Consider the following 22,473-nt stretch of genomic DNA (forward strand, 5'->3'; position numbering starts at 1 on the left):
TGGGGGCCATTTTGTGCTGCTTGTGTCTGAGGGAATAATGTTCTGGAACCTTCTCTGAGGCCTCAGTTGAACAGAGGCTTCTCTTTCTCTCCTGAGGCTCCAGAGTCAGAAGGAGGCCAGGCTCCTTGGGCCAAAAGGGAGGAAGTGTGTCCCTTTGTGTGTCTTTTGTGTATATTTCCTGAGAGGGTTTTCTTATTACACAGCTCTGCTCCTTCTGGGGATCATGGGTTTTTAAAAGGGACCAGAAATGGGGAGGAGAGTCTTAATACAAGACTTATTCTTCTTCTTCAGAAACATCGGTCTTTGGCCACTAAGAGGACAATTGCACCAAAATTACGCCAAAAGGAGCCCCTTTGGGAGGTTTTTAAAATCTCCTCAGTTTTCTTATTAAGAGATTTTTATGGATGAAGGAAGTTGACAAAGCAGACCATCTCACATTACCAAGAATGAAAGAAACAAATATAGAAACAAACAAACAACAACAAAAATAAGGATTAGACAGAAAATCAAAGTGCTTATTTTTTGAAAGTAAAACCATATTAAGAGGGTAAAAACCAGACTTGGGTGCTTCGACCCTTTTAAAACCAGCTCAGGCTGTATCTGCACTGCAGAAATATTCCAGTTTGAAACTGTGTTAACTCTCCTGGCTCCATCCTGTGGAATCCTGGGATTTGTAGTTTCTTGGGCACCAGAGATCCAGAGCCACTCAAGGCAAGGCTCTCCAGGGCTCTCTTGGCCCTCCTTTGCTTGCGAATACTGACTATCTCAGGGAGTCTCTATATTAGAGCATCTGGAAAACCTTTAGGTATTGTTAAGGTTGGGAAATCCTGTTTGGGGTCACTTCTGACTTTAGGGACCTTACATCCTCCATTATGAGTTTCCTGAAGGCCTCAAACTGCCGACTGTGAAGTGCTAAGGTTGAGGTGGCCATTTTGTGTTTTTGCAGCCATTTTGTGGTCCAGCGGCCATTTTGAGACTGACCATTGTGACCTCAGTCTGATGCTTCTTACCTGAAGCCTTGATAGTGTCCCATTGTGATCTCAAGCTGATGCTCCTTACCTGAAGGACTGAGACTGGCCAATTGTGATCTCAGGCTTATCCTCCTTTCCTGAAGGATTTACATGGGACTATTGTCACTTCAGACTGGTGCTCCATACCTGAAGGAATGAGACTGGCCCTTTACCTCAGGCTGATGCTCGTTGCCTGAGAGATTGAGATTGGCCCATTGTGATCTCAGACTCAAGCTCCTTGCCTTAAAGATTTAGATAGGACTATTATGAGTTGAGGCTGGTGCTCTTTACCTGAAGGATTGAGACTGGCCCATTGTGACTTCAGCCTGAAGCAACTTCTCTGAAGGATTGAGAATGGGCCATTGTGACCTAAGGCTGATGCTCCTACCCTCATGCACTGAGTCTGCCCATTTTGATCTCAGGCTGATGCTTTTTGCCTGAAGGACTGAGACTGTCCCATTATGATCTCAGGCTCATGCATCTTACCTGAATAATTGAGACTGGCCCATTTTGACCTCAGGCTGATCCTCCTTTCCTGAAGGATTTAGATGGGACTATGGTCACTTCAGACTGGTGCTCCATACCTGAAGGATTAAGATGTGACTATTGTGACTTCAGTCTGATGCTCCAAACCTGAAGGATTAAGATGGGACTATTGTGGCGTCAGTCTGATGCTCCTTTCCTGAAGATTGAGACTGGCCCATTGTGATATCAGACTCAAGCTCCTTGCCTTAAAGATTTAGATAGGACTATTATGAGTTGAGGCTGGTGCCCTTTACCTGAAGGATTGAGACTGGCCCATTGTGACTTCAGCCTGAAGCAACTTCTCTGAAGGATTGAGAATGGCCCATTGTGACCTAAGGCTGATGCTCCTACCCTCATGCACTGAGTCTGCCCATTTTGATTTCAGGCTGATGCACCTTGCCTGAAGTATTCAGATAGCGCTATTGTGACTTCAGGTTGCTGCTCCTTACCTTAAGCATTGAGACTGTCCCATTGTAATCTCAGAATCAGAGAATTAGAGACTCATAGAGTTGGAAGAGACCACTGGGGCCATCCAGTCCCCCCTGCCATGGAGGAACTCTCAATCAAAGCATAGTGAGAGATGGCCATCCAGCCCCTATTTAAAAACCTCCAAGGAAGGAGACTCCAATACACTCTGAGGAAGGAGTGTGTCCCAATGTCCCTCCTAATGTTGAGGTGGAATCTCTTTTCCTGGAGCTTGCATCCATTCCTCCGGTTCTTGTTCTCTGGAGCAGCAGAAAACAAGCTTGCTCCCTGCACAATATGGCATCCCTTCAAAAATTTAAACAGTGCTGTCATATCACCTCTTAATCTTCACTTCTCCAGGCTAAACATCCACAGTTCCCTAAGTCATTCCTCATAGGATATGGTTTCCAGACCCTTCACTATTTTAGTCGCCCTCCTTTGGACACACTCCAGTTTCTCAACATCCTTTTTGAATTGTGGGGCCCAGAACTGGACACAATATTCTAGGTGGGGCCTGACCAGAGTAGAATAGAGTGGGACTATTACTTCCCTTCATCTAGACACTATACTTCTATTGATGCAGCCAAAAATTGCATTTGCCTTTTTAGCTGCTGCATCACACTGCTGACTCATGTTCAACTTGTGGTCTACTTAGACTCCTAGATCCCTTTCACACATAGTTTCATTCAGCCAGGTGTTCCCCATCCTGTATCTGTGCATTTCATTTTTCCACCCTTAATGTAATACGTTACATTTCTCCATCTCGAATTTCATTATGTTAGCTTTGGCCCAGCTTTCTAGTCTATTCAGGTCATTTTGAATTTTGATCCTGTCTTCTGGGTTATTAGCTACTCTTCTTAATTTGGTGTCATCTGCAAATTTGATAAGTATGCCCCCAATTCTGTCATCCAAGTCATTGATGAAAATGTTGAATAGCACTGGGCCCTGGACAGAGCCCCACTGGACACCCCACTGGTCATTTCTCTCCAGGATGAAAAGGAGCCACTGTTGAATATCCTTTGGGTTCGGTCAGTTAACCAATTACAAGTCCATGTAACAGTTACCTTGTCCAGCTTGTTTCATGTTTTTGTTTTATATACTGTTTAATATGGTTAACTGCTATTAAGGGACATATCTATGAGATTCTATGATATGGGGTGCCCTATAAAACTTTTAATAAATGAACAGGGATTGCAATCCTATATATACATTATTATTAGACATAAATCCAGAGAATGTTAGCCTTTTGGATGCCAGAAGGTTCCTCTCATTCTTCAGAGCAAGAAGCAACACTTCAGCTGCCTTCTAGAAGATAAAGCAAAAAGGCTTCCAAAAGAACTGAAGCCTTGGGCAAGTCACACTCTCTCAGCCTCAGAGGATGGCCATGGGAAACCCACTCTGAAGAAACCTCCCAAGAAAACCCCTTCAGAGACTCCCATAAGGTCACCATAAGACCTGGAAACAACTGGAAGGCAGACACCAAGAACAACATTGGGAAATAGGTGCAAGCCTTGCCTTGGGAAAGTGCAATGACTGGGCTCCAGTCAATGGAGGTCTTCTTCAGGCAGAAAAGGGAGGTTTATGCAAATGCAGAATGACATCACTGCTACGGAAGGCTCTCTTGACCAATCAGAGAGCAAGATAAAAGTTCTTCTGGAAGCTTCCATGAGAAGGAGATATAAGGCCTGAGAGACCAAGAGACAGTTGGGGGAATTGTGTCGGTTGGAGATTGAGAGAGAGAGAGTTAAAGAGCGGATCTTGGAAGTTAGTCTCAGAATTGGACGCTTAGGTCTATTTATTATTTTAATAGCTTGTATGAATTGAATATTATATCCTTACAAATATTGTACCTGCAAGATTCTTAATATCTTGTATGTCTTATATTTCAGTTATATTTCGTTATGTATAATAAATACCTCCTTAGAGTATCTACTACTCGAAGCTCCTTTTACACGTGTTTTGGATCGGTTGATGCTTGGGAAGATCAGTGTAGGTTAAGGGAAGTCCTTTTATAATTCACTGGATGGAGGCAGCGGGATTTAAGGAATTTAAGGGTCTGCTGCGCTAAGAGCCATAATATCTAAATGTTTAATTAACAATGTGTAATCCACTCTGATAGCCTTTTGGCTGAAGAGAGAACGGTATATTATTATTATTATTATTATTATTATTACAGGGCCGTGGTTTGGCTGCTTGGACCACCGGAGATCATCACAGTGAGTCAGTTGGAAAAGCCCATCTCACTCCAGAAAATAAAGGTACTTGAGGAGTTTGCACTCTACGTCTTTCTGTAATAATAGCTACACAACTGATGATAGCATTTGGGACATTTAGTCTTTTAAAAACAAATATTGCAGATTTAAATGCTGCTTTAAAACCTCTTTCCATCTGCCAGCTTTGCGCTGGTTTTGGGGGAAAATGAGAAAGTGTTGGGAGGGAGGGACTGCCAACAGAATTAGGAGATGCATTGCAGGCTATGGACAGTTTGCGGCCAAGAAAGGTCCAAAACACACGGCAGCAATAGTCCAGTTTGAGAGCACATTAACTGCCCTGGCCCAGTGCTAGGGAATCCTGGGAATCGGAGTGTATTGTGGCCCCAGAGCTCTCTGACAGAGAAGGCTCAATGTCTCACAAAACTACATTTGGCCATGTGGATGCTGGGAGATCCAGTCCAGGAAATACACCTTAACTCCCATTGGCAAGATAAATGGCTACTACTGTCTTTCAGATCCAGTTTGCCCCAAATCCTTTATGAGGCCAGAAACCCCTTTGTTAGGAAGTGAACACCGAATATCTCAGGAAGGCCCTATATCTCCAAAGACTCCCTCCCTCCAGGACCTCCTTCCACTCTTCCCTCAGTCTCTCTCTCTCTCCCCTGAAGGCCTCAAACTGACAACTGACAAGCACTGAGGAAGAGGCAGCCATTTTGTGTTCTGGAAGCCATTTTGTGCTGCTTGTGAGTGTGAGGCATAATGTTCCAGAACCTTCTCTGAGGCCTCAGTTGAACAGAGGTCTCTCTTTCTCTCCTGAGGCTCCAGAGTCAGAAGGAGGCCAGACTTCTTGGGCCAAAAGGAAGGCAGTGTGTCCCTTTGTGCCTCTGGCCCTCTATTTTGGGGTGAAGGAAGGAAAGAAGGAAGGAAGGAAGGAAGGAAGGAAGGAAGGAAGGGAGGGAGGCAGGGAGGGAGGCAGGGACACAGGGCCAGTGGGAGGCTGGGCTTTGGGGGCTGGGACAGAGAGGTGGGGAAAGAGACCCTCCCTTTGGGCCCTAGCTGGGGAGGGTCCCACCAGTCCTTGCCTCCCCCTTTGGGAAGGGAGACCCCCTCAGCCCCCTGGACTCACTCCTGCCACTCATTCCTAGAATGGCTGGGACTCAGAGGCATTTCCTAGGCATTGTCACCTTCTGCCCTCCATGGCCATTGGCACTGACCTTTCCCCATTGCCTTCCCTCCCTCAGCCCTGTGGACCTCCTCCTCCTTCGCACTCAGAGCAACCCTTCTCTACGGCTGAGGAGACGGCCTCTGACCCAGGGAAGCTCCAGCCATAAAGGACTGCAGAAGAGGCCTTTCTGGGGCTGCAGGAATCAGGGTCTTTGTACTGAAGGTAGGTCTTTATTCCTGGAGCTGAAAGAGGACTTTGTTTAAATCCTTCAGTCCAGGATTGTGTGGAAGGGCTGCAGCTGAGAGACTGAGCCCATGCTTTGCAGGCATAAAGCCCCAAATTCAGTCTCTGGCAGCACTGTCTTCCCAGAAGGTGGAAGTGAGATTTCCAGACCCCAGACACACAGTGCGCCAGTCAGTCCTTTGTGTGGGGACTGTGTGTGTCCGTGTTGTTTGCTAGAGCTTTGTGAGGTATTTGTTCCACTGGGTTTTTAAAAATGAATTTACATATCCCAAAAATGAGCATAATCCAGGATGCAGTCTTCCCTCATAAACCTATACAGAAGAAGCAATGGAAATCCAGAAGAAATTTAGATATCTAAAACAAAGGAATTTTGAGCAAGCAAACAAGCCAGGAAGATGGCTTGCCAATAAAATAAGGAAGTTAAAAGAAAGAAACATCATTAAACAAATAAAGATTCAACATTAGCTACTGGCCAAAATAAAATTACGAAGACCTTCCAAGAATTCTATGCTAAATTGTATAAAGGATCTCAAACCTCTAGGGCCAAAATAGAGGAGTTTTTGGAAAAAGCTAACTTAAAGCCACTTTCAGACCAACTAAGAAATATATTAAATGGACTGATCATAATAGCAGAAATCATCGAAGTAATAAGAAAAAGTTAAAAAGGGGAAAAGACCAGGAATGATGGCTTCACTGCCAGTTATTATAAAGTATTTGAGGATCAACTGTTAATACCACTGAAATTAATGATAAATGCAATCAAAGACAACCATTATCCTAAAATGTAGAAACAAGCTAATATAACTTTGCTATTAAAAGAAGATAGAGATGCAACTGAGATAAAGAGCTATAGGGTAAATTCCTTATTAAATATGGATTATAAATTATTTTCTGTGATTTCGGCTGATAGACTAAAAAAAGACTGGATTCAAAAGGACCAATCGGGATTTCTCCCTCACAGACAACTCAGTGATAACATACAAAACATCTTAAATATAATTGAATATTTTGAAAGGCACAACGAAAAACACTTGCACTTATCTATGTCGATTTAGAAAAGGCCTTCAATAACATAGGATGGAATATGCTATTTGCAAGACCTGAAAAAATCTAAAGAGGAGCTTTTTATTTAAGATGGATAAAGGCAATGTATAAAGATCAAAGAGCCAAACAAATTGTTAACTATAAAAAAAGAAGAATTTAAGATTTCTAAACGTAAATAGCAAACTTTCCCACTATCACCCTTTTGTTCGTTCTGATCCTTGAAGCACTGAATAATAGGATAAGATTAGAAAATAAGATCAATGGAATAAAAATTAAAAACAATTGAGTTTAAAATGAGAGTCTTCTCAAACAACATTTGTATTCCCTGGAGAACCCAGAAAAGAGCATAAGAAAATTGATGGATGTAATAGTGGAATTGGAATATGTTTCAGGACTAAAAGGAAACAGAGACAAAACAACAATAATGACAAAAAATATGGGAGAAAGGAAGAGCAAATCCTGGAAGAAATTAGTGGATTGAAAGTGGGAAAGAAAGTTAAATATCTAGGAATAAATATAACAAATAAAAACTCACATCCATTTCACAATAACTATGAGACACATGGAAGGAAATCAGAAAAGACCTAGAAAAATGGGGGAAATTACACTTATCGCTATTAGGAAGAATATCACTCATCCAAATGAGTTTCCTTCTTGAAAGGCTGTTTCTGTTCCAAGCGATACCCATCATCCAGAATGAAAATCCATTGAATCAATGGCAAAAGGAAATCTCAAAATGTATTTGGAATTAAAAAAGAGCTAGGATAAAAACGAAAATACTTTGTGATGACAAAAGTAGAGGAGGTCTGGGTTTACCAAACTTAAAACTTTATTATGCTGCTTGTTGTTTAGTTTGTATTAGAGAATGGGTTCTGTTAGAGAAAGAACAATTGTTATGTCTAGAGGGTGAACATTTAAGATTTGGGTGGCATGGATACCTAATTTACGGTAAAGAGAAAGTTCATAAAGAAAGCAGAAATCATTTAGTAAGAAAAGCTCTTTTGAAGATCTGGGGGAAAAACAAGTGTAGAATACAGGTCCAAAAATACCTTTATGGTGTTTGCCGCATGAGGCTCTTTTCGGGAGGAAAGGTTAAGATACAAGGATGTCCTGAAAGAATCGCAAGGAAAACTAGAGATCAAAAGACAAGACGAACCTAAAGAATCTGGCCTAGATTGTCACTGGTATCTTTATTGTCAAATGAGGGAGAGGTTTAAAATAGATGTGAAATTAGAAGGACTACAAAATGAAAAATGGGAATTGTGGAAGCCATGCTCCATGGTCATTCCATGCCTGATGAGAGTGCTGGGTGCGAGGCATTGGAGAAGCCTCCAGCTGTGTTTCTCTAGCCAGAAGCCAAAGGAAGGCCTTCTCCTCTGAGGGCCACTGGGGAGGTCAGGAGGTTTCAGCAGATGATGCGCTCATTTCACATCTAGCTCCAGGGACATAGCCAGGGTCCTCTCCAATTCCCCATCCCCTGACCCCCCTCCACTCTCACAAGGCATGGAGTGTCAGGACCATGGAGAACAGGTCTGAGGAAGTGACATGCATGTGGCCACTAGGTGGAGCTGTTGTGGAAGTCATTGACAGCTCTAGTGGCAGTTAGATGTGTCAGCATTTAAACAGTGCATCACTGGAATGTTGATGCAACTGTCAACTGTCATTCTCAACTGTCACTGAGGAAGAGTGAGACAGTGTGTGCCTCAGAGTGGGTTGTTACTGGTGTGGGTGGTGTCGATGTATATAGTGTTGTACACGCTGGAACTTCTTATATGAATAAAAGCCTTATCTGAGAGAAGATTACAGTGTCTCTTTGCTCATTGAGAAAGCGACAGGTGTTTCTTCAGCTCACAATCTACTGACTACAGTCAAGGTTGAGTATCTGGCGTCATATGTTAACGTGTTGCCTCACGTGCTGCGCAACATAGCAACGTCAAAAGTGTTTTAACATGGAGTATGTGTTGTGTAGGAGAGTTGCAGTGAAGCTATGCTAGGTCCATGGGGCTTTGTTTGGTGAAGAGGGAGGAAAGAGATACCCACCTCTGCATTGGCCCAAAGGAGGCATATGTCACCTGAGTATCTCACTAGCAGCATGCTGTTCTCTGTGTCTTTGAGTGATGCAGGATTTCTTGACAAACCAAGCCTAACCCTAATCTCTTTTCTCAGGAACTTCATCTCGGTCTCCTTGTACACAGCTTTGGGACATATTTTGCTGGAAGAGACCCAAGTGCAGTGCCACCAAGATCACCCCTCCCCTGCCCAACTAATGGCCAACACAGAGGCCAAGCAGAGGAAGTTGGGCTCCAAGAGAAAGAGGCTGTTGAAGTACAACAACTCTTCGGTGAGTTGCCATCCTGACTATTAGTTTCATTTGTGTCATTGTTGGGCCAGTTCATGAAAGTGAGTGGAGAACATATTGTTCCAATTTGGCAAAGAAAGTGCTGGTTAATCCTCTGTCACCCCACTTTTTCAGGGGCTTTAAAAAATGTCCCAGTTTCTCTCTCCTCTTCCCACTTTCCCCCTTCTCCTCAGCTCTCTTGAGTTGCTGCAAAATGACTTCCAAGGTGTTTGCACCCCATCAACTCAAAAGGGGGGAGAGGAGATAAGTTGCCAGGGTCTTCCCTTGCCAGGAGGCTGAGGCAAAAGCAAATTGCTGTGCCCTTCCTAGCTTGTGTGATCTTCCTCATAAACAACTTTGGCCATCTTCACCGCCTTCGGGTGTTGCTTGTGCACATGTGCCTTGCTTTTCCTGTCTGTGAAATGTTGGGGATATGGGAGACCATCTCTGGATCTAAATTGGGGGTGGGCCCAGTGGCCCTCAAGTCCAGAGTGCTCCCCAGAACTGTTTTTTAAAAAGGAGGCCACCCACCTCGGCGGGCCGGCCCGGTTGCCGCTGGGGGACGTCCCCGCGGTGGGAAAGGTCCTTCCCGGCAAGCGGCTCCCAGCAGCCTTGGTGCGGGGGCCGCTCGAGCCGTGATTGGCTCCGGGGGGGGACCATAGGCAGGACTTCCACCTGCGCTGTTGGGACTACAGGTCCCAGCAGACATCGCAGGAGGAAGGGCCCGCCGATTGGGCGGCGTCATCGGATGGCGCCGCCCGTTGATTTGGGGAAGGGTCGGGAGGCGGGCGTTGCAGCCCTTTCCAGGCCTCCCATTGGTTCGTGGGCCTACAAAAGGCCCACGAGGCGGCAAGGCGGGCGCCATTGCCAAGGAGCTCACCCACCCACCCTCCCTATGTGGGTTGGGCTATTGTCACAACTTTGTGGGGCGGTTGCATAGGTCTTGGATCTGGTGGGCGTGGTTTCCAGGGCTGCGTAGCACTGGATCGGGAGTCCATCCAGACACGGAGGTGCTGCAAGAGAGGCGGTGTTGCCATTGCGGGGGCATCATCAACACAGCGTCCCCGGTGGCAAGGGATAGTTATGTGTCGATGCACATCTGCGGATATGTGATCAATCGCTTGGGCGACCGTTGGTACAGGAGCGTAAAAGAAATCCCTTGCCATCCCGAAGCTTGGCCATGACCAAGCACTGGGGTTCATCCACTCAGCACTGGGCTGATGAATGACAGATCCAGACCTCATGCATTGGAGCCAACCCTACCTTATGGATTGGGGATATACCTTTTGTTATGCTAATAAAGTTGTGCCCTTTCCTCCAAATATGTGCTGTTCTCTTTTGTCCGTGGCGGCGTCCCTCTTAGGCAAATGACATTTCCTCTGAAATTTGGCAAGAAATGGCTAATTGCACCATAATTCTTTTGTAGCTAAATGTACTATATATGTGTTGGAAATGCCAGTATCCAAATCCATCCTCAGTATCCCAGCCATGGTCTAAATTATATTTTTTGTTATATTTTATATTATATTTAAAAGATTCAAGACAAACTGGATCTCAAAGGCAGTAGCTTTTTTGCATATGTATGATGGGTATGATAGGCACAAACGGGACAAAGTCTTTAAAGAACATCTATTGAGGAAACCTTTCATTAATAACTGGCTAACTGTGAAAAAATGTTTTACATTGGACTTCCACTTTGGGTTTCCCCATAGGAGGCTTTTTTAGGCCAATGGGGAAAAGATCAGAGACATATTAACTCATAATAATGAAGGAAATGTTATATTAAGATTAAAGGAAGAAATCATAACTAAACTAGGCCATATGAATTGGTTGAATTATATTCAACTTAAAGAAGGAATCATAGAATCGTAGGGTTGGAAGAGACCACAAGGGCCATCAAGTCCAACCCCTGCCATGCAGGAATTCACCATCAAAGCATGCCCAACAGTATGCAAAGGAATCTTGTATCACCTTGAAACCAACTAAATGGAAGAGATTTTCAACATGAACCTTCATGGCCTTGTGCCCAATTCATCATATGCATGATAGACCTTGTCACAATAGGTCTACCAAGCCAGATTTACACAGGATAAGAGTTTATTTGGTTTTGAGAAAAAATATAATGAATATTAATGAAAGAAGATGAAAAAGATATATTATGTAAAATATATAACATCTTACTGAAAAGATCCCTTGAAGAAGTGGAAATTAAAGGTTCGATGATAAAATGGGCACAAGAATTGGGATACAATTTAGACTTGGAAAAATGGGAAGAAGCTAGATTAAAAACAAAATAATTACTGTAGCACAAAAAATAAAAGAAAATTATTTTGAAGTTGTAAATAGATGGTATCAAACACCATTCTCAGTACAAAAAAATATAAAGTAAAGGATAACTGGTGTTGGAGATGCCAAAAAGAAATGGGTACATATTTACATATGTGGTGGCAAAGCACATATATAAAGTCATTTTGGGTGAAGATTCATTTGGAAATAAAGTTAATATTAAAAATTGATTTTGAGTTTGGACCAGAAATATATCTGTTAAACAAAACCTCATTACTAGACCCAGAGGAAGAAAGGAAATATTGGGAAATATTATTATACTTAATATCGGCTGCCAGAAGGATAATAGCAAAGAACTGGAAATTACCTATAATAACCCCACAAATAGAGACTTGGCAAAACGAAATCCGGGAATTGAAAGATCTAGACAGATTAACAGCATTAATAAACAAGAAGGATATGGTTAAATGGGAAAAGGATTGGGAAGCTGTCAGACTTTATTTAACGGCTGCTCAATACCTCAAGGAGAGGTAAAAGAAACAAAACTTTTTTACAGTTTCTTGTGGAGAGTTATCAGGTATAAGCCTAATATATAACAGATTTGTAGCTTGTTGATATATGTTTTTATTTATCTTGTTGTAAAAATGCAAGCTTTGTAAAAAGAGAGATATATTACCACAATAAAAAAGGGAGGAAAAGACAGTAGCTTTTTGCTTGCTAACAGAATTTAAAGTTTATTTCCTGGACTGAATTCTGAGGTGATGAAATAATATTTGGATGCACCATGTGCTTCCCTCCCCTTTTGCTTAGTCACTCTCTGGATGAGGACTATTTTCTCTTTCAGGTGACCTTTGCAGATGTGGCAGTATATTTCACTGAGGAGGAATGGAATCTGTTGACGAAGAAACAGAGACTTATGTACAATTATGTAATGATGGACAATTATGAGAATGTGGCTTCTGTAGGTAAGGAACCTGAATCCATTGCTCTTTCTATAAAGACTGAGGGCCCTTTCATACTGTATTATCATGTCACTATGGTTCAACTAGAATTATAGAATCGTAGAGTTGGAATAGACCACAAGGGACATCCAGTTCAACTCCCTTCTGCCATGCAGAAATACATATTCAAATCACCTCCAAGAGATGGCCATCCAGCCTCTCTTTAAAGACCTCCGCCAAACTCTAAGGGAGTATATTCCACTGTCAAAGAGCTCTTACTGTCACGAAGTTCCTCCTAATGTTTACGTGGACCCTCTTTCCCTGTGACTTGCATCCATCGTGCTGTCTCCTTTTCTCTGTAGCTGAAAAAAAGCAAGCCTGCTCCTTGCACAAGATGACACCCTTTCAACTATTTAAACATGGATATCATATCCACTCTTTATCTTCTTTTCTCCAGGCTAAACATAACCAGCTCTCAAAGCTGCTCCTCATAGAGCTTGCTGGCTTTCATACCCTTCACCACTTTGGTTGCCCTCCTTCGGACATGCTCCAATTTGTCAACATCCTTTTTTAATTGTGGGGCCCAGAACTGGACACAGGATTATTCCAAGTGAGGCCTGACCAAAACAGAATAGAGTAGCACTATTACTTCCCTTGATCTAGAAACTATTCTTGTATTGATGCAGCCTAGAATCACATTGGCCTTTTTAGCTGCCGCATCACACTGTTGGCCCATGTTCAACTTGCGGTCTACTAGGAGTCCTAGATCCCTTTCAAGCCTAGTTTAATTGTGATAGCAACATCCTGTAGAATATTTGAATCTGTACTTCAGTGAGGCACTATTGCTCTCAAGTTTCTAAGGATTCTAAATACCCCATCCTAAACTGCCAATTCTAGCACTTTGTGGAAAGAAGCCATGGAGATTAATGCTTACCACACCCAAATGCTACTCAGCACATCCCTGAGCAAGTTTCCTACCATTTTTGGCCCTTCCTCTATCCTTTTAAGGCTCTGGAGAGTTTTCTTGGGGGAAAGCCCTCCCTTGGGCCTGCAATGGCTCAGAGAGGGCCCAACAGTGGCAAAATGGCCTCCTCTGCCCTAAACAGATGCTGTTGGATGTTGGGGGCAAAATATTATTTCATCCCCCCCCAGGCAATACGGTTGCCCCTGAGATCTCCTCCAAACCTCATCAGTAGTCCATGCCTGTCTTATAGATGTTTTAAGGCTGCTCCCTGGCACTTGACCCTCACCAAAATTTGAGTCCAGGTCCCAGCCCCCTTACTCTGACTTTGCCAATGACTTATTGGAATCTGACTCCAACTTAATTTAATATCAAATAGGGAGGAGTAAACATAGGGCTAAATCTTGAGCTAACACTTTCCTCTCTTAACTCTGATATTCAGTATTATCTATCATTGTCCTTCTTTACAGAAGAACTTGTCAGTCATGGGAGAGTCCACACATCAGAGAAGCCATACAACTGCCAGCATTGTGGGAAATGTTTTTCTCAGCACTCAAACCTACTGACACACCAGAGAGTCCACACAGGGGAAAAGCCATACAAATGCCAGCATTGTGGGAATGGTTTTTCTCAAAAGTCAAACCTCGTGACACACCAGAGAGCCCACACAGGAGAGAAGCCATACAAATGCCATCATTGTGGGAAATGTTTTTCTCAGCAGACACACCTAGTGACACACCAGAGAATCCACACAGGAGAGAAGCCATACAAATGCCAGCATTGTGGGAAATGTTTTTCTCGGCAGTCAAGCCTAATGACACACCAGAGAATCCACACAGGAGAGAAGCCATACAAATGCCAGCATTGTGGGAAATGTTGTTTGTTAAAGTCACACCTAGTGAGACATCAGAGAGTCCATACGGGAGAGAAGCCATACAAATGCCAGCATTGTGGGAAATGTTTTTCTCAGCAGTCAAGCCTAATGACACACCAGAGAATCCACACAGGAGAGAAACCATACAAATGCCAGCATTGTGGGAAATGTTGTTTGTCAAAGTCACACCTAGTGAGACATCAGAGAGTCCATACGGGAGAGAAGCCATACAAATGCCAGCATTGTGGGAAATGTTTTTCTCAGCAGTCAAGCCTAATGACACACCAGAGAATCCACACAGGAGAGAAACCATACAAATGCCAGCATTGTGGGAACTGTTTTTCTTTGAAGTCAAACCTATTGAAACATCAGAGAATCCACACAGGAGAGAAGCCATACAAATGTCAGCATTGTGGAAAATGCTTTTCTTGGAGGTCAGGCCTATTCAGTCACCAGAGAGGCTACACAGGAGAGGAGCCACACACATCCAAGCAGTGAACGAACATTATTTTTGTAAAGAAGGAATACAAAAATACTGTTTCAATCTGGCAGTGATAAGAAAAGGCCCTCATGATTTTATTTGTACATTTTTTTCTGTCCATATGTCTGTTTATGTTTTAATGTTATGTTTTGTTAAGTTTAGGTTTTAATTGCTGCTAGTATAGATAATTGTTTTGGGTTATAAATTTGGCTGGGGATTATGAGTCATGGTATAGGTTAGTTAGATGGGGGGCTGGGATTTGTTGCAACTGGCAAGTATAGCAATGATAGCATTCTGAATATGGAATGTTGGCTGGTAGTAGTAACAGAAAGGGAGCTTGCTTCTTGAGGGATAGATGGTGGGAATTGTAGGTGGGGGCTGGGTTTGGTAGAAGGTGGAGTTTTAGGTTTTGGGGTTTCAATATATTCTGGCAGTTCTGGCTTAAACATATTTCTGATATGTGTTTTCAATAAAGGTCTTTGCTGTTTCAACACACTGGATTCTTTGATGCACAGAATTTGTGAATATGCACAAAACTGACACTTTCTTCTCTCCTCAATCCTCAGCTCCATTCCCAGCTGTAAGAACAGCAGAGACAAACACACATCTATCTATCTATCTATCTATCTATCTATCTATCTATCTATCTACAGTATACACAGAGCTACTATTTCCAAAGCAGAGCCTTCCTTTCCTGCCTTTCCTGGGCTCCATTGCGGCCTCTTCAAAAATTTCCTCAAAAGAAGGAAGGAAGGAAGAAGGAAGGAAGGAAGGGGAGGCTGCTGAACCCTCGTACACTCCTCCTTCCCTCAAAGGCCACCAGTGGAATAAACAGCAGCAGCAGTAAGGCCCTGGTGGTCCCTGCACATGATCAGAAGGGGCCTTTGGATGTATGTGTGCATGCGCAGTCTCAGACTCAGACCTGAAGCCATTGCTGCCCTCACAGTCTGTTCTGAGGGATGGAAATGGGGGACAACCCTCGTTCGTTTAGAGGAATGGCTTGAGGATCTTCGGGGGGGGGGGGGTTGGGGGTTATAAGAAGGAAGGAAGCCCCTCTTCCCTCAAAGAAAGGTACGGGGCTGCCAGGCCTCCTCTCCCTCTTCCCTTCCTTGCCTCCTCCTCGGAGGATTCCTTGGGGCCCAGGTACTTGGGGGTTATTATGAGAAAAGAGGGCGGGGGTTCCCTTAAAGAGAGGCATGGCCATGGAAGGGATCATGATCCAAATATAAAAAGGTCTTCGAGGAGCCCCCTCCCTCCTGGAAAGTGGAGCAGAGGAAAGACCCTGGAATAATGTGTCCAGTTCTGGGCACCATAATTTAAAAAGGATGTGGAGAAAGTGGAACGTGTCCAAAGGAGTGTAACTAAAATGGTGAAGGGTCTGGAAACCATGCCCTATGAAGAACACCTTAGCGAACTGGGGGTGTTTAGCCTGGAGAAGAGACGGTTAAGAGGTGATATGATAGCCCTGTTTAAATACTTGAAAGGATGTAATATTGAGGAGGAAGGAAGCTTGTTTTCTAATGCTCCAGAGACTTGGACCCGGAACAATGGATGTAAGCTCCAGAAAAAGAGACTTCACCTCAACATTAGGAAGAAGGATCTGACAGTAAGAGCTGTTTGACACTGGAACACACTCCTTTCTCAGAGTGCAGTCGAGTCTCCTTCCTCAGAGGTCTTTAAACAGAGGCTGTATGGCCATCTGTCAGGGATGTTTTGATTGCGATTTCCTGCATGGCATAATAGGGTTGGACTGGATGGCCGTTGTGGTCTCTTCCAACTCTACGATTCTATGAATCCATGAGTATATACAGTATAGCCCCCAGGATTCCAAAGCATGGAGCCATCAATCTGCATTAATCCTACAGTGTAAGCGCAGCTTTATTATCTGTCTTTTATTGCCCTTTGTCCATAAGATCAAGAAGGGGAATGGCCTCTTTCTGCATTGAGATCCTTCACTATCATCTTAACTGAGAAGCTCTACAGACCACCCCTAAGGGACACCCTGCAGTCACCCCTTTTTCCAATGGATCAGGGTTGCTGCAGGCTCACCCTGTGGTCCTGATCTGGCCTTTCGAGGGTGCGAAAAGGAGCCGCAAAAAGCAGCTCCTTTTTGCACCCTAGAAAGGGCACCATAGCTGCATTGCCACATCTATTCAGCACTCGTTTGGGGCTGCGTCATGTGAAGCAGCACATGGCATCAGGGCATCCTGGGAGGCAGAGTTGGGCATGCATTGTGAGGACAGTATGCCCTGACACCGCCTCTATGCCGGCCTTAATGGCCAGTGTGTACAGGGCCTGAGTAAAATCAGAGGCAGTGGTTTGAGCACTGGTTTATGACTCTGGAGACCAGGTTTCGAATACTAACTCAACTGTGAAAGCCACTGAGTGACCGTGGTCAAGCTACACTCTCTCAGCCTCAGAGGATGATCAAGGCAAAGCCCCTCTGAAGAATGGTGACAAGAAACCTCCTGATAGGGTCGCCATAAGTCAGAAATGACTTGAAGGCACACAACAACTGTTATTTATTTGTTTATTGTAACCTAAAACATAACATAAACTAATGACATGACATACAAAATGACATAAAATATATAATAAGAATTCCTTTCATTCTTTCTCTCCTTCCTGAGATATCTATGCTTGATGTTTATACATATTTTTGGTAATGTTCCTTCCTTATATACACATGATCATAGATAATAATAAAGGCTGCACCTACAATGTAGAATCAATGCTGTCACTTATATACAAATGATTTTTGGATCTATCTTAAATATAAGGCTCTTCCCAAATTCTGAATAACTATACAACAGCTTCTCTTACTTAATCCTGAAAACCAACAGTTGACATTTCTCCCAACATGTTACTTAAATATTTCATTACCATTTCCCAAATACTGACAAGTTTCCCCAGGGTTTTGGGTTTCATGGCTTTTATATGGGGTAGATGTATTAGATAATGCGTTTTCACTTTTGTATGTTTTTAACCTTAATTTTATAATGTTTTAATGGTCTTATTTTAATTTTTTAAAATTGTTTTAAAGGTGTTTTATCTTGAGAGCCGCCTTGGGAGAAAGGCGTTGTATAAATAAATAAGCAAATGCATGAGACATATCCATTTGTCTCTTTCAGCCATTTCCAATAGTTTCAATGACCAATCTTGCACCAAAAGGATTGAACTCTCTTTCCATTTCGATGCTATTAAGATTCTGGCTACCAATGTCACATAATTCAATATCTTAGCATCTCTGCCAAACGAAGAAGCCAGTGAAGCTTTGAAACTTTGCATGATGCAATTTTTTCCCCATTTTGGGTGGCCAATAAAGGTATATATTTTGTATTGTGGACAAGTCTAGGTTTCCAAATCTTTAATCATCTTCACTCATCCTTCCCTGGAGACATTATTCCAGCTTGTCCACGTCCTCTTGAATCGTGCTGCCAAGAACTGGACACAGGATTCCAGGGGAGGCTTGACCAGAGCAGAATACAGTGGGACTATTACTTCCTATCATCTAGCGTCCTGCTGATTCATCCTGGAATCATACTAGCTTTTCTGGCTGCTACTCCACACTGTTGACATGTTTAACTTGGTGTCTACTAAGGCCCCAAGATCCGTTTCACATGTGCTCCTTTCAAGCAAGGTGTCACCCATCCTGAGCCTGTCATAGTTTGGTCATGCCACGAGAAGACCTGAATCACTAGAAAAAGACAACAAAGCTTGGCAAGGTAGACCACGGGAGCCAGGGTGCAGTAGTGGACTCCTCCTGCCCTTCCCCTGGCCTCCAGTTGTGGATGATGGATCTGGATCCTAGGTTCAAATCCCCGCTTGGCCATGTAAACCCACTGAGTGATCTTGGGCAAGTCATACGCTCTCAGCCTCAGGGGAAGGCCATGGCAAACCTCCTCTGAACAAATCTTACAAGAAAACCCCATGATAGGCTCAACTTGGGGTCACCATAACATCCTGCATTTTGCATTGCCTTGGCCTCCTCTGCGGTGATGGCAAACATTTCTAGGTCTGCGTGCCGGGGGCAGGGCTTCTGCCCTCTGTGGGTGGGACTTCTGCCATCCATGGGCAGGGCTTCCACCATCGGAGGCGGGGCTTCCAGGGCAGGAAGAGACAGCTAGAAGCCGGGGGAAATTAGGGGGGTGATGGGCACGTGCTGTTGCTCCTGCTCCGCCTGCCCTTCCCCTGGCCTCCAGCTGTCTCTCAGCTGGGGGAGAGTAGGGCCCTTGGTGGGGAGGAGCAATGGGCCCACGCCTCTGCTGCCCTCCACGAGGCTTTGCCAGTCCTGAGGTCTACTTCCAGGGACCATTGGATTTGATTCACATTTCTGCATGTGTTTCGCTTCAAATTGCTTTAAAAGGCTGCTGGCTCTTCTCTTTTAATTTGCCATATTTTAAAATACAGATTAAGCCCACTTAAATCACTCTTGTCTTAAATTGCATTGCCATCTTGTGGCACCTGTGAGACTAACTGAGCAAAAGAAGCTGAAGCATAAACTTTTGTAGACTTGGTCTCCGTTCTCAGATGCATGGAGTCAACAGGTGCCCAGGAAAGACCTTAGATCCTTCCTGAGCACCCTCTCACTCCTTGCATCTGCCGAAGGAGATCAAGTCTACAAAAGCTGATGCTAAAACTTATTTCGAAGGCAAAAGACCTGGTCCAGCTCCTCTTGGCTTCTCCACTGGGTTTTTGGCACAACAGGCCTCACTTTTATCTTTCACACACCCCTTTTTCTCCTCCATTTCTGGACTAAATTCAGCAGGTAGTCAACTTGGGCTTGGAGCTGCTTCTCCTGTGGCCTTTTGTATCTCTCAACTAACATGACCTTTGGATGGGAAAATAAAGAACAAAAAGAAAAGAAAATGTCACATAGTTTTTAATTAAAATTCCCTGCCGGAGCAGGAGAAGCAAGAGTTGGAAGGCGAGAGTCTGAACCTGATGTGAACATTGTTTTCCTGGGCGCAGGTTGTAAGTGGCACATCTGGTTCACATTGTCATCATGGTATTACTGGTTGTTCTTTTGTAATTGGAAAACAACAATATATGCTCTTTGATTGCAGTTTTTCTCCTTCTCATTCTGTATTAATAAACATAACACTGAGAAATAACAGACACATAAAGGTAATGATGCAATAAACAAACCAATGAGTTTCGACAACGATTTCCAAATCATGGCAGATAGGAAAACCCAGCAAGACAAACCATTTGGACCTGTGTACCTTTCTACAAACAGATGCAGGAGGTTTAAAGGGAGATGTGTCTATTTTTGTTTACATATGCAATGCAGATATCCCAAATCTCCAACAAAAATGTTGTATAATCAAATATTCTCTTGTATCTGGGAAATGTCTAATTAACAATTTGTAAGCCACTCTGATAGCCTTGGTTGAAGAGCGGGGTATAAGTAAATTATTATTATTATTATTATTATTATTATTATTAGTTGTGTGTTTATTTTGGTAAGGAATTCACTTTATATACTTTTTTCCCAGTATTGATTGGCATTGATCTGCACCTTTTAATATATCTAAATGATAGGCTCTGACCTGCACCTTGATATCAAAAGTGCATCTTGACCTGAGTAGCTGTATGGCCCTAGCATGGGATCTCAATAACAGGTTCCCACTGAAACAAGGGGAAGCCATGGGCTTTGATATGTAAACGAATTTCCTTTCCCAGCTCTGAAGAGGAGCTGCTTAGCTGCTATCAGGCAGATGTCTTAAGGAAGTGTTTCTCTCTTGTGAGTGAGGGGGAGCCATTTGAATCAAAGGAATGCCATTTACATAGCCATTTGGGTCCCTACTCTAGCAGAAACATTTGGTGAGATCAAAACATGGACCTAAGATGTGAAATACACTTCAAACAGTTTCAGACTGATTGCCCTTTGTCTAGAGACCCTGTTAAACCCTTAAAAGGTCTCCTAAATTTAGGGATGTGCTGCTGCCAGCCACTCTCAGCTGCCTCCCTCACCCAGGTCAGTCACCGGCCTGTCTCAGGTCATTTTGCAGCCAACATCTATGTCAGTTTGAAGTCAGAGTCACTCTGACCTGGTCTGCTAAGCCTTAAATATTAAGCAGACTTACAAACCCTCACACAAATTGGACTTCCCAAGATAGAACCTCTACTTCAGGTGAGTATTACCATAAGAAAAGCCTATTATCTATCCCACATCTACCTGAGCCTTGTATGAATGCATGTGCGTATGTGTCTCTGTGTGTTTGAACCCGTTTCCAATAAAAGAGTCATTGATTGTACTTAGAGCCTCTGCCTCGTTTCTGGATTTCTAGTTCCTGGTATCCAGATCGAAGGGCCGATCCCTGAGGTGTAGCAACAGGCCTCCTCTTGTGACCCTGAGCTAATTAAATTCCCCATTGATAATTTAGTCACTCTTCACTGTTACAGTAGAAAGGTGGTATGTAAATAAACCTGACTTGTCTCATAAAATTCACTGAACGGCTCTCACTAAAGACAAAGGTCTGTCTCCCTTTATGTCTAAGCCCCTTAGTGGCTTCCACCTTAATGGGACAGTGAATCCATGTTGGTTTTAATTTGACTGTCCAAGGCATTGAATTTATTGGGGGGAAGAGAGTTCAGTAAAAAGTTTGGGGTGGATTTAATGCTCCCCTGCCCTGACCTCCATTACTTAAAGAATAAATTCTCAGTGGGGAGGAATAACTAACTCTCTTTGCAAGACAGCCAGATGCGAACCTTCTGCCCAACTCTAAAACCCCATGGAAAGTGCATAGGCTTCTTCTGTTCCTTGTCAGTTAGTTCCAGGTCGTCCTCTGATTCTATGAGATCCATGTTTCTGTAGCCATGCCAGTAAGATCCCAGCGGCAAATGTGAGTCATCCTCCAATCCGCATTCAACATCCAAATGGGCTGCTTTGACTCCGTAGGTCAGAGAAAACCTGTCCATTTGAACAAAGAGTAGAAAGATGAGCTGGTGCCCCTTTTCCATATTGGGGCTTTTCTCCTAAGGCCAAGAACCTATTGCATAAAAGGGTCCCAGACTCACTTGGCTCCCTTCCTCTGGGTCAGAAAGAATTGTCTGGTTCACGATCGCCGTCTCTTCTTCATTTCTCATGATGCCTTTGTCATTCATCTTAAGGCCAGACAATTTTGTGGAGATACCTTTCTTCTTTCCAAGTCCTTTGCCTGGAGAAGATTTTTTTTTAAAGTATGAGAACAGTCTTAACAAATAATTAAAATTTTACTTCAGCAAATTAAGTGAAACTCAGAAGAAGCATCATAGGATTTATCAGGCAGAACTCTCTTCATCATGTAAACTTTTAACAGGTTCACTAGTGGTCAAGTTGAAGGCAGTTCTTCATTTGTCTGTGTTCAAAGGAGGTTTGTCATAGGCCACCTCCACCATAAAACTGTGGATGAAAAAGCCCAGCAGCCTCTATGCCTAGAAAAGAAATTGAGGGCACCTTCCTGGTAGGATTTTTCTTCAACTGCCTCCCAAATAATATGTCTTCTGTGAAAGATTACAAGCCTTGTGTTTTTTAAGGAGCAAAGCTTTGTCTAAGCATGGCCAAGGAAGAGGTCCATACATTTCTGCATGGGGTTGAGAAAGTGGAAGGAGTCACAGTTTTCTCCTTCTCTCTTCTTGCTTGATCTTGGGGTCATTTAGTGGAGATGGGAAATTCAGGACAGACAACAGCAAAACAAAAACCACATTTCACACAGTTCATGTAAACTTTGCCAGACTGTGACTTCCATATTATTGGGGCATTGAATTTCCTCCAGGTTTTCATCCATGGGGCTGGAGACCATTTTCAAAATAGAGTCAGCACCAGAGAGAGCTCAGACTAAAAGACAGAGCAGATTCACCAACCCACTAACATGGAAGTCTCCATTCACTACTGTCTATGTGATATGACTCTAAGCCATTGTCCTCCAATGTCCTCTTTCCC

General features: G+C 43.4%; 1 protein-coding gene across 1 annotated transcript in view; it reads left to right on the top strand.

Moving 5' to 3' along the window:
- Positions 1 to 14,876, top strand: part of LOC149287678 (uncharacterized) — a 122,149-nt gene extending 107,273 nt beyond the window's left edge. The window contains exon 2 of the mRNA XM_089492610.1: positions 13,662 to 14,876. Within this exon, the coding sequence (XP_089348736.1) occupies positions 13,662 to 14,563 (902 nt within the window). The 3' untranslated portion in view covers positions 14,564 to 14,876. The remainder of the gene's footprint in view (positions 1 to 13,661) is intronic.
- The last annotated feature ends 7,597 nt before the right edge of the window (positions 14,877 to 22,473 follow it).

The sequence above is a fragment of the Sceloporus occidentalis genome, unplaced genomic scaffold (genome assembly GCF_023333645.1).
Source record: "Sceloporus occidentalis isolate IW3139 unplaced genomic scaffold, rSceOcc1.0.p SCAF_57, whole genome shotgun sequence".
Taxonomy (NCBI): domain Eukaryota; kingdom Metazoa; phylum Chordata; class Lepidosauria; order Squamata; family Phrynosomatidae; genus Sceloporus; species Sceloporus occidentalis.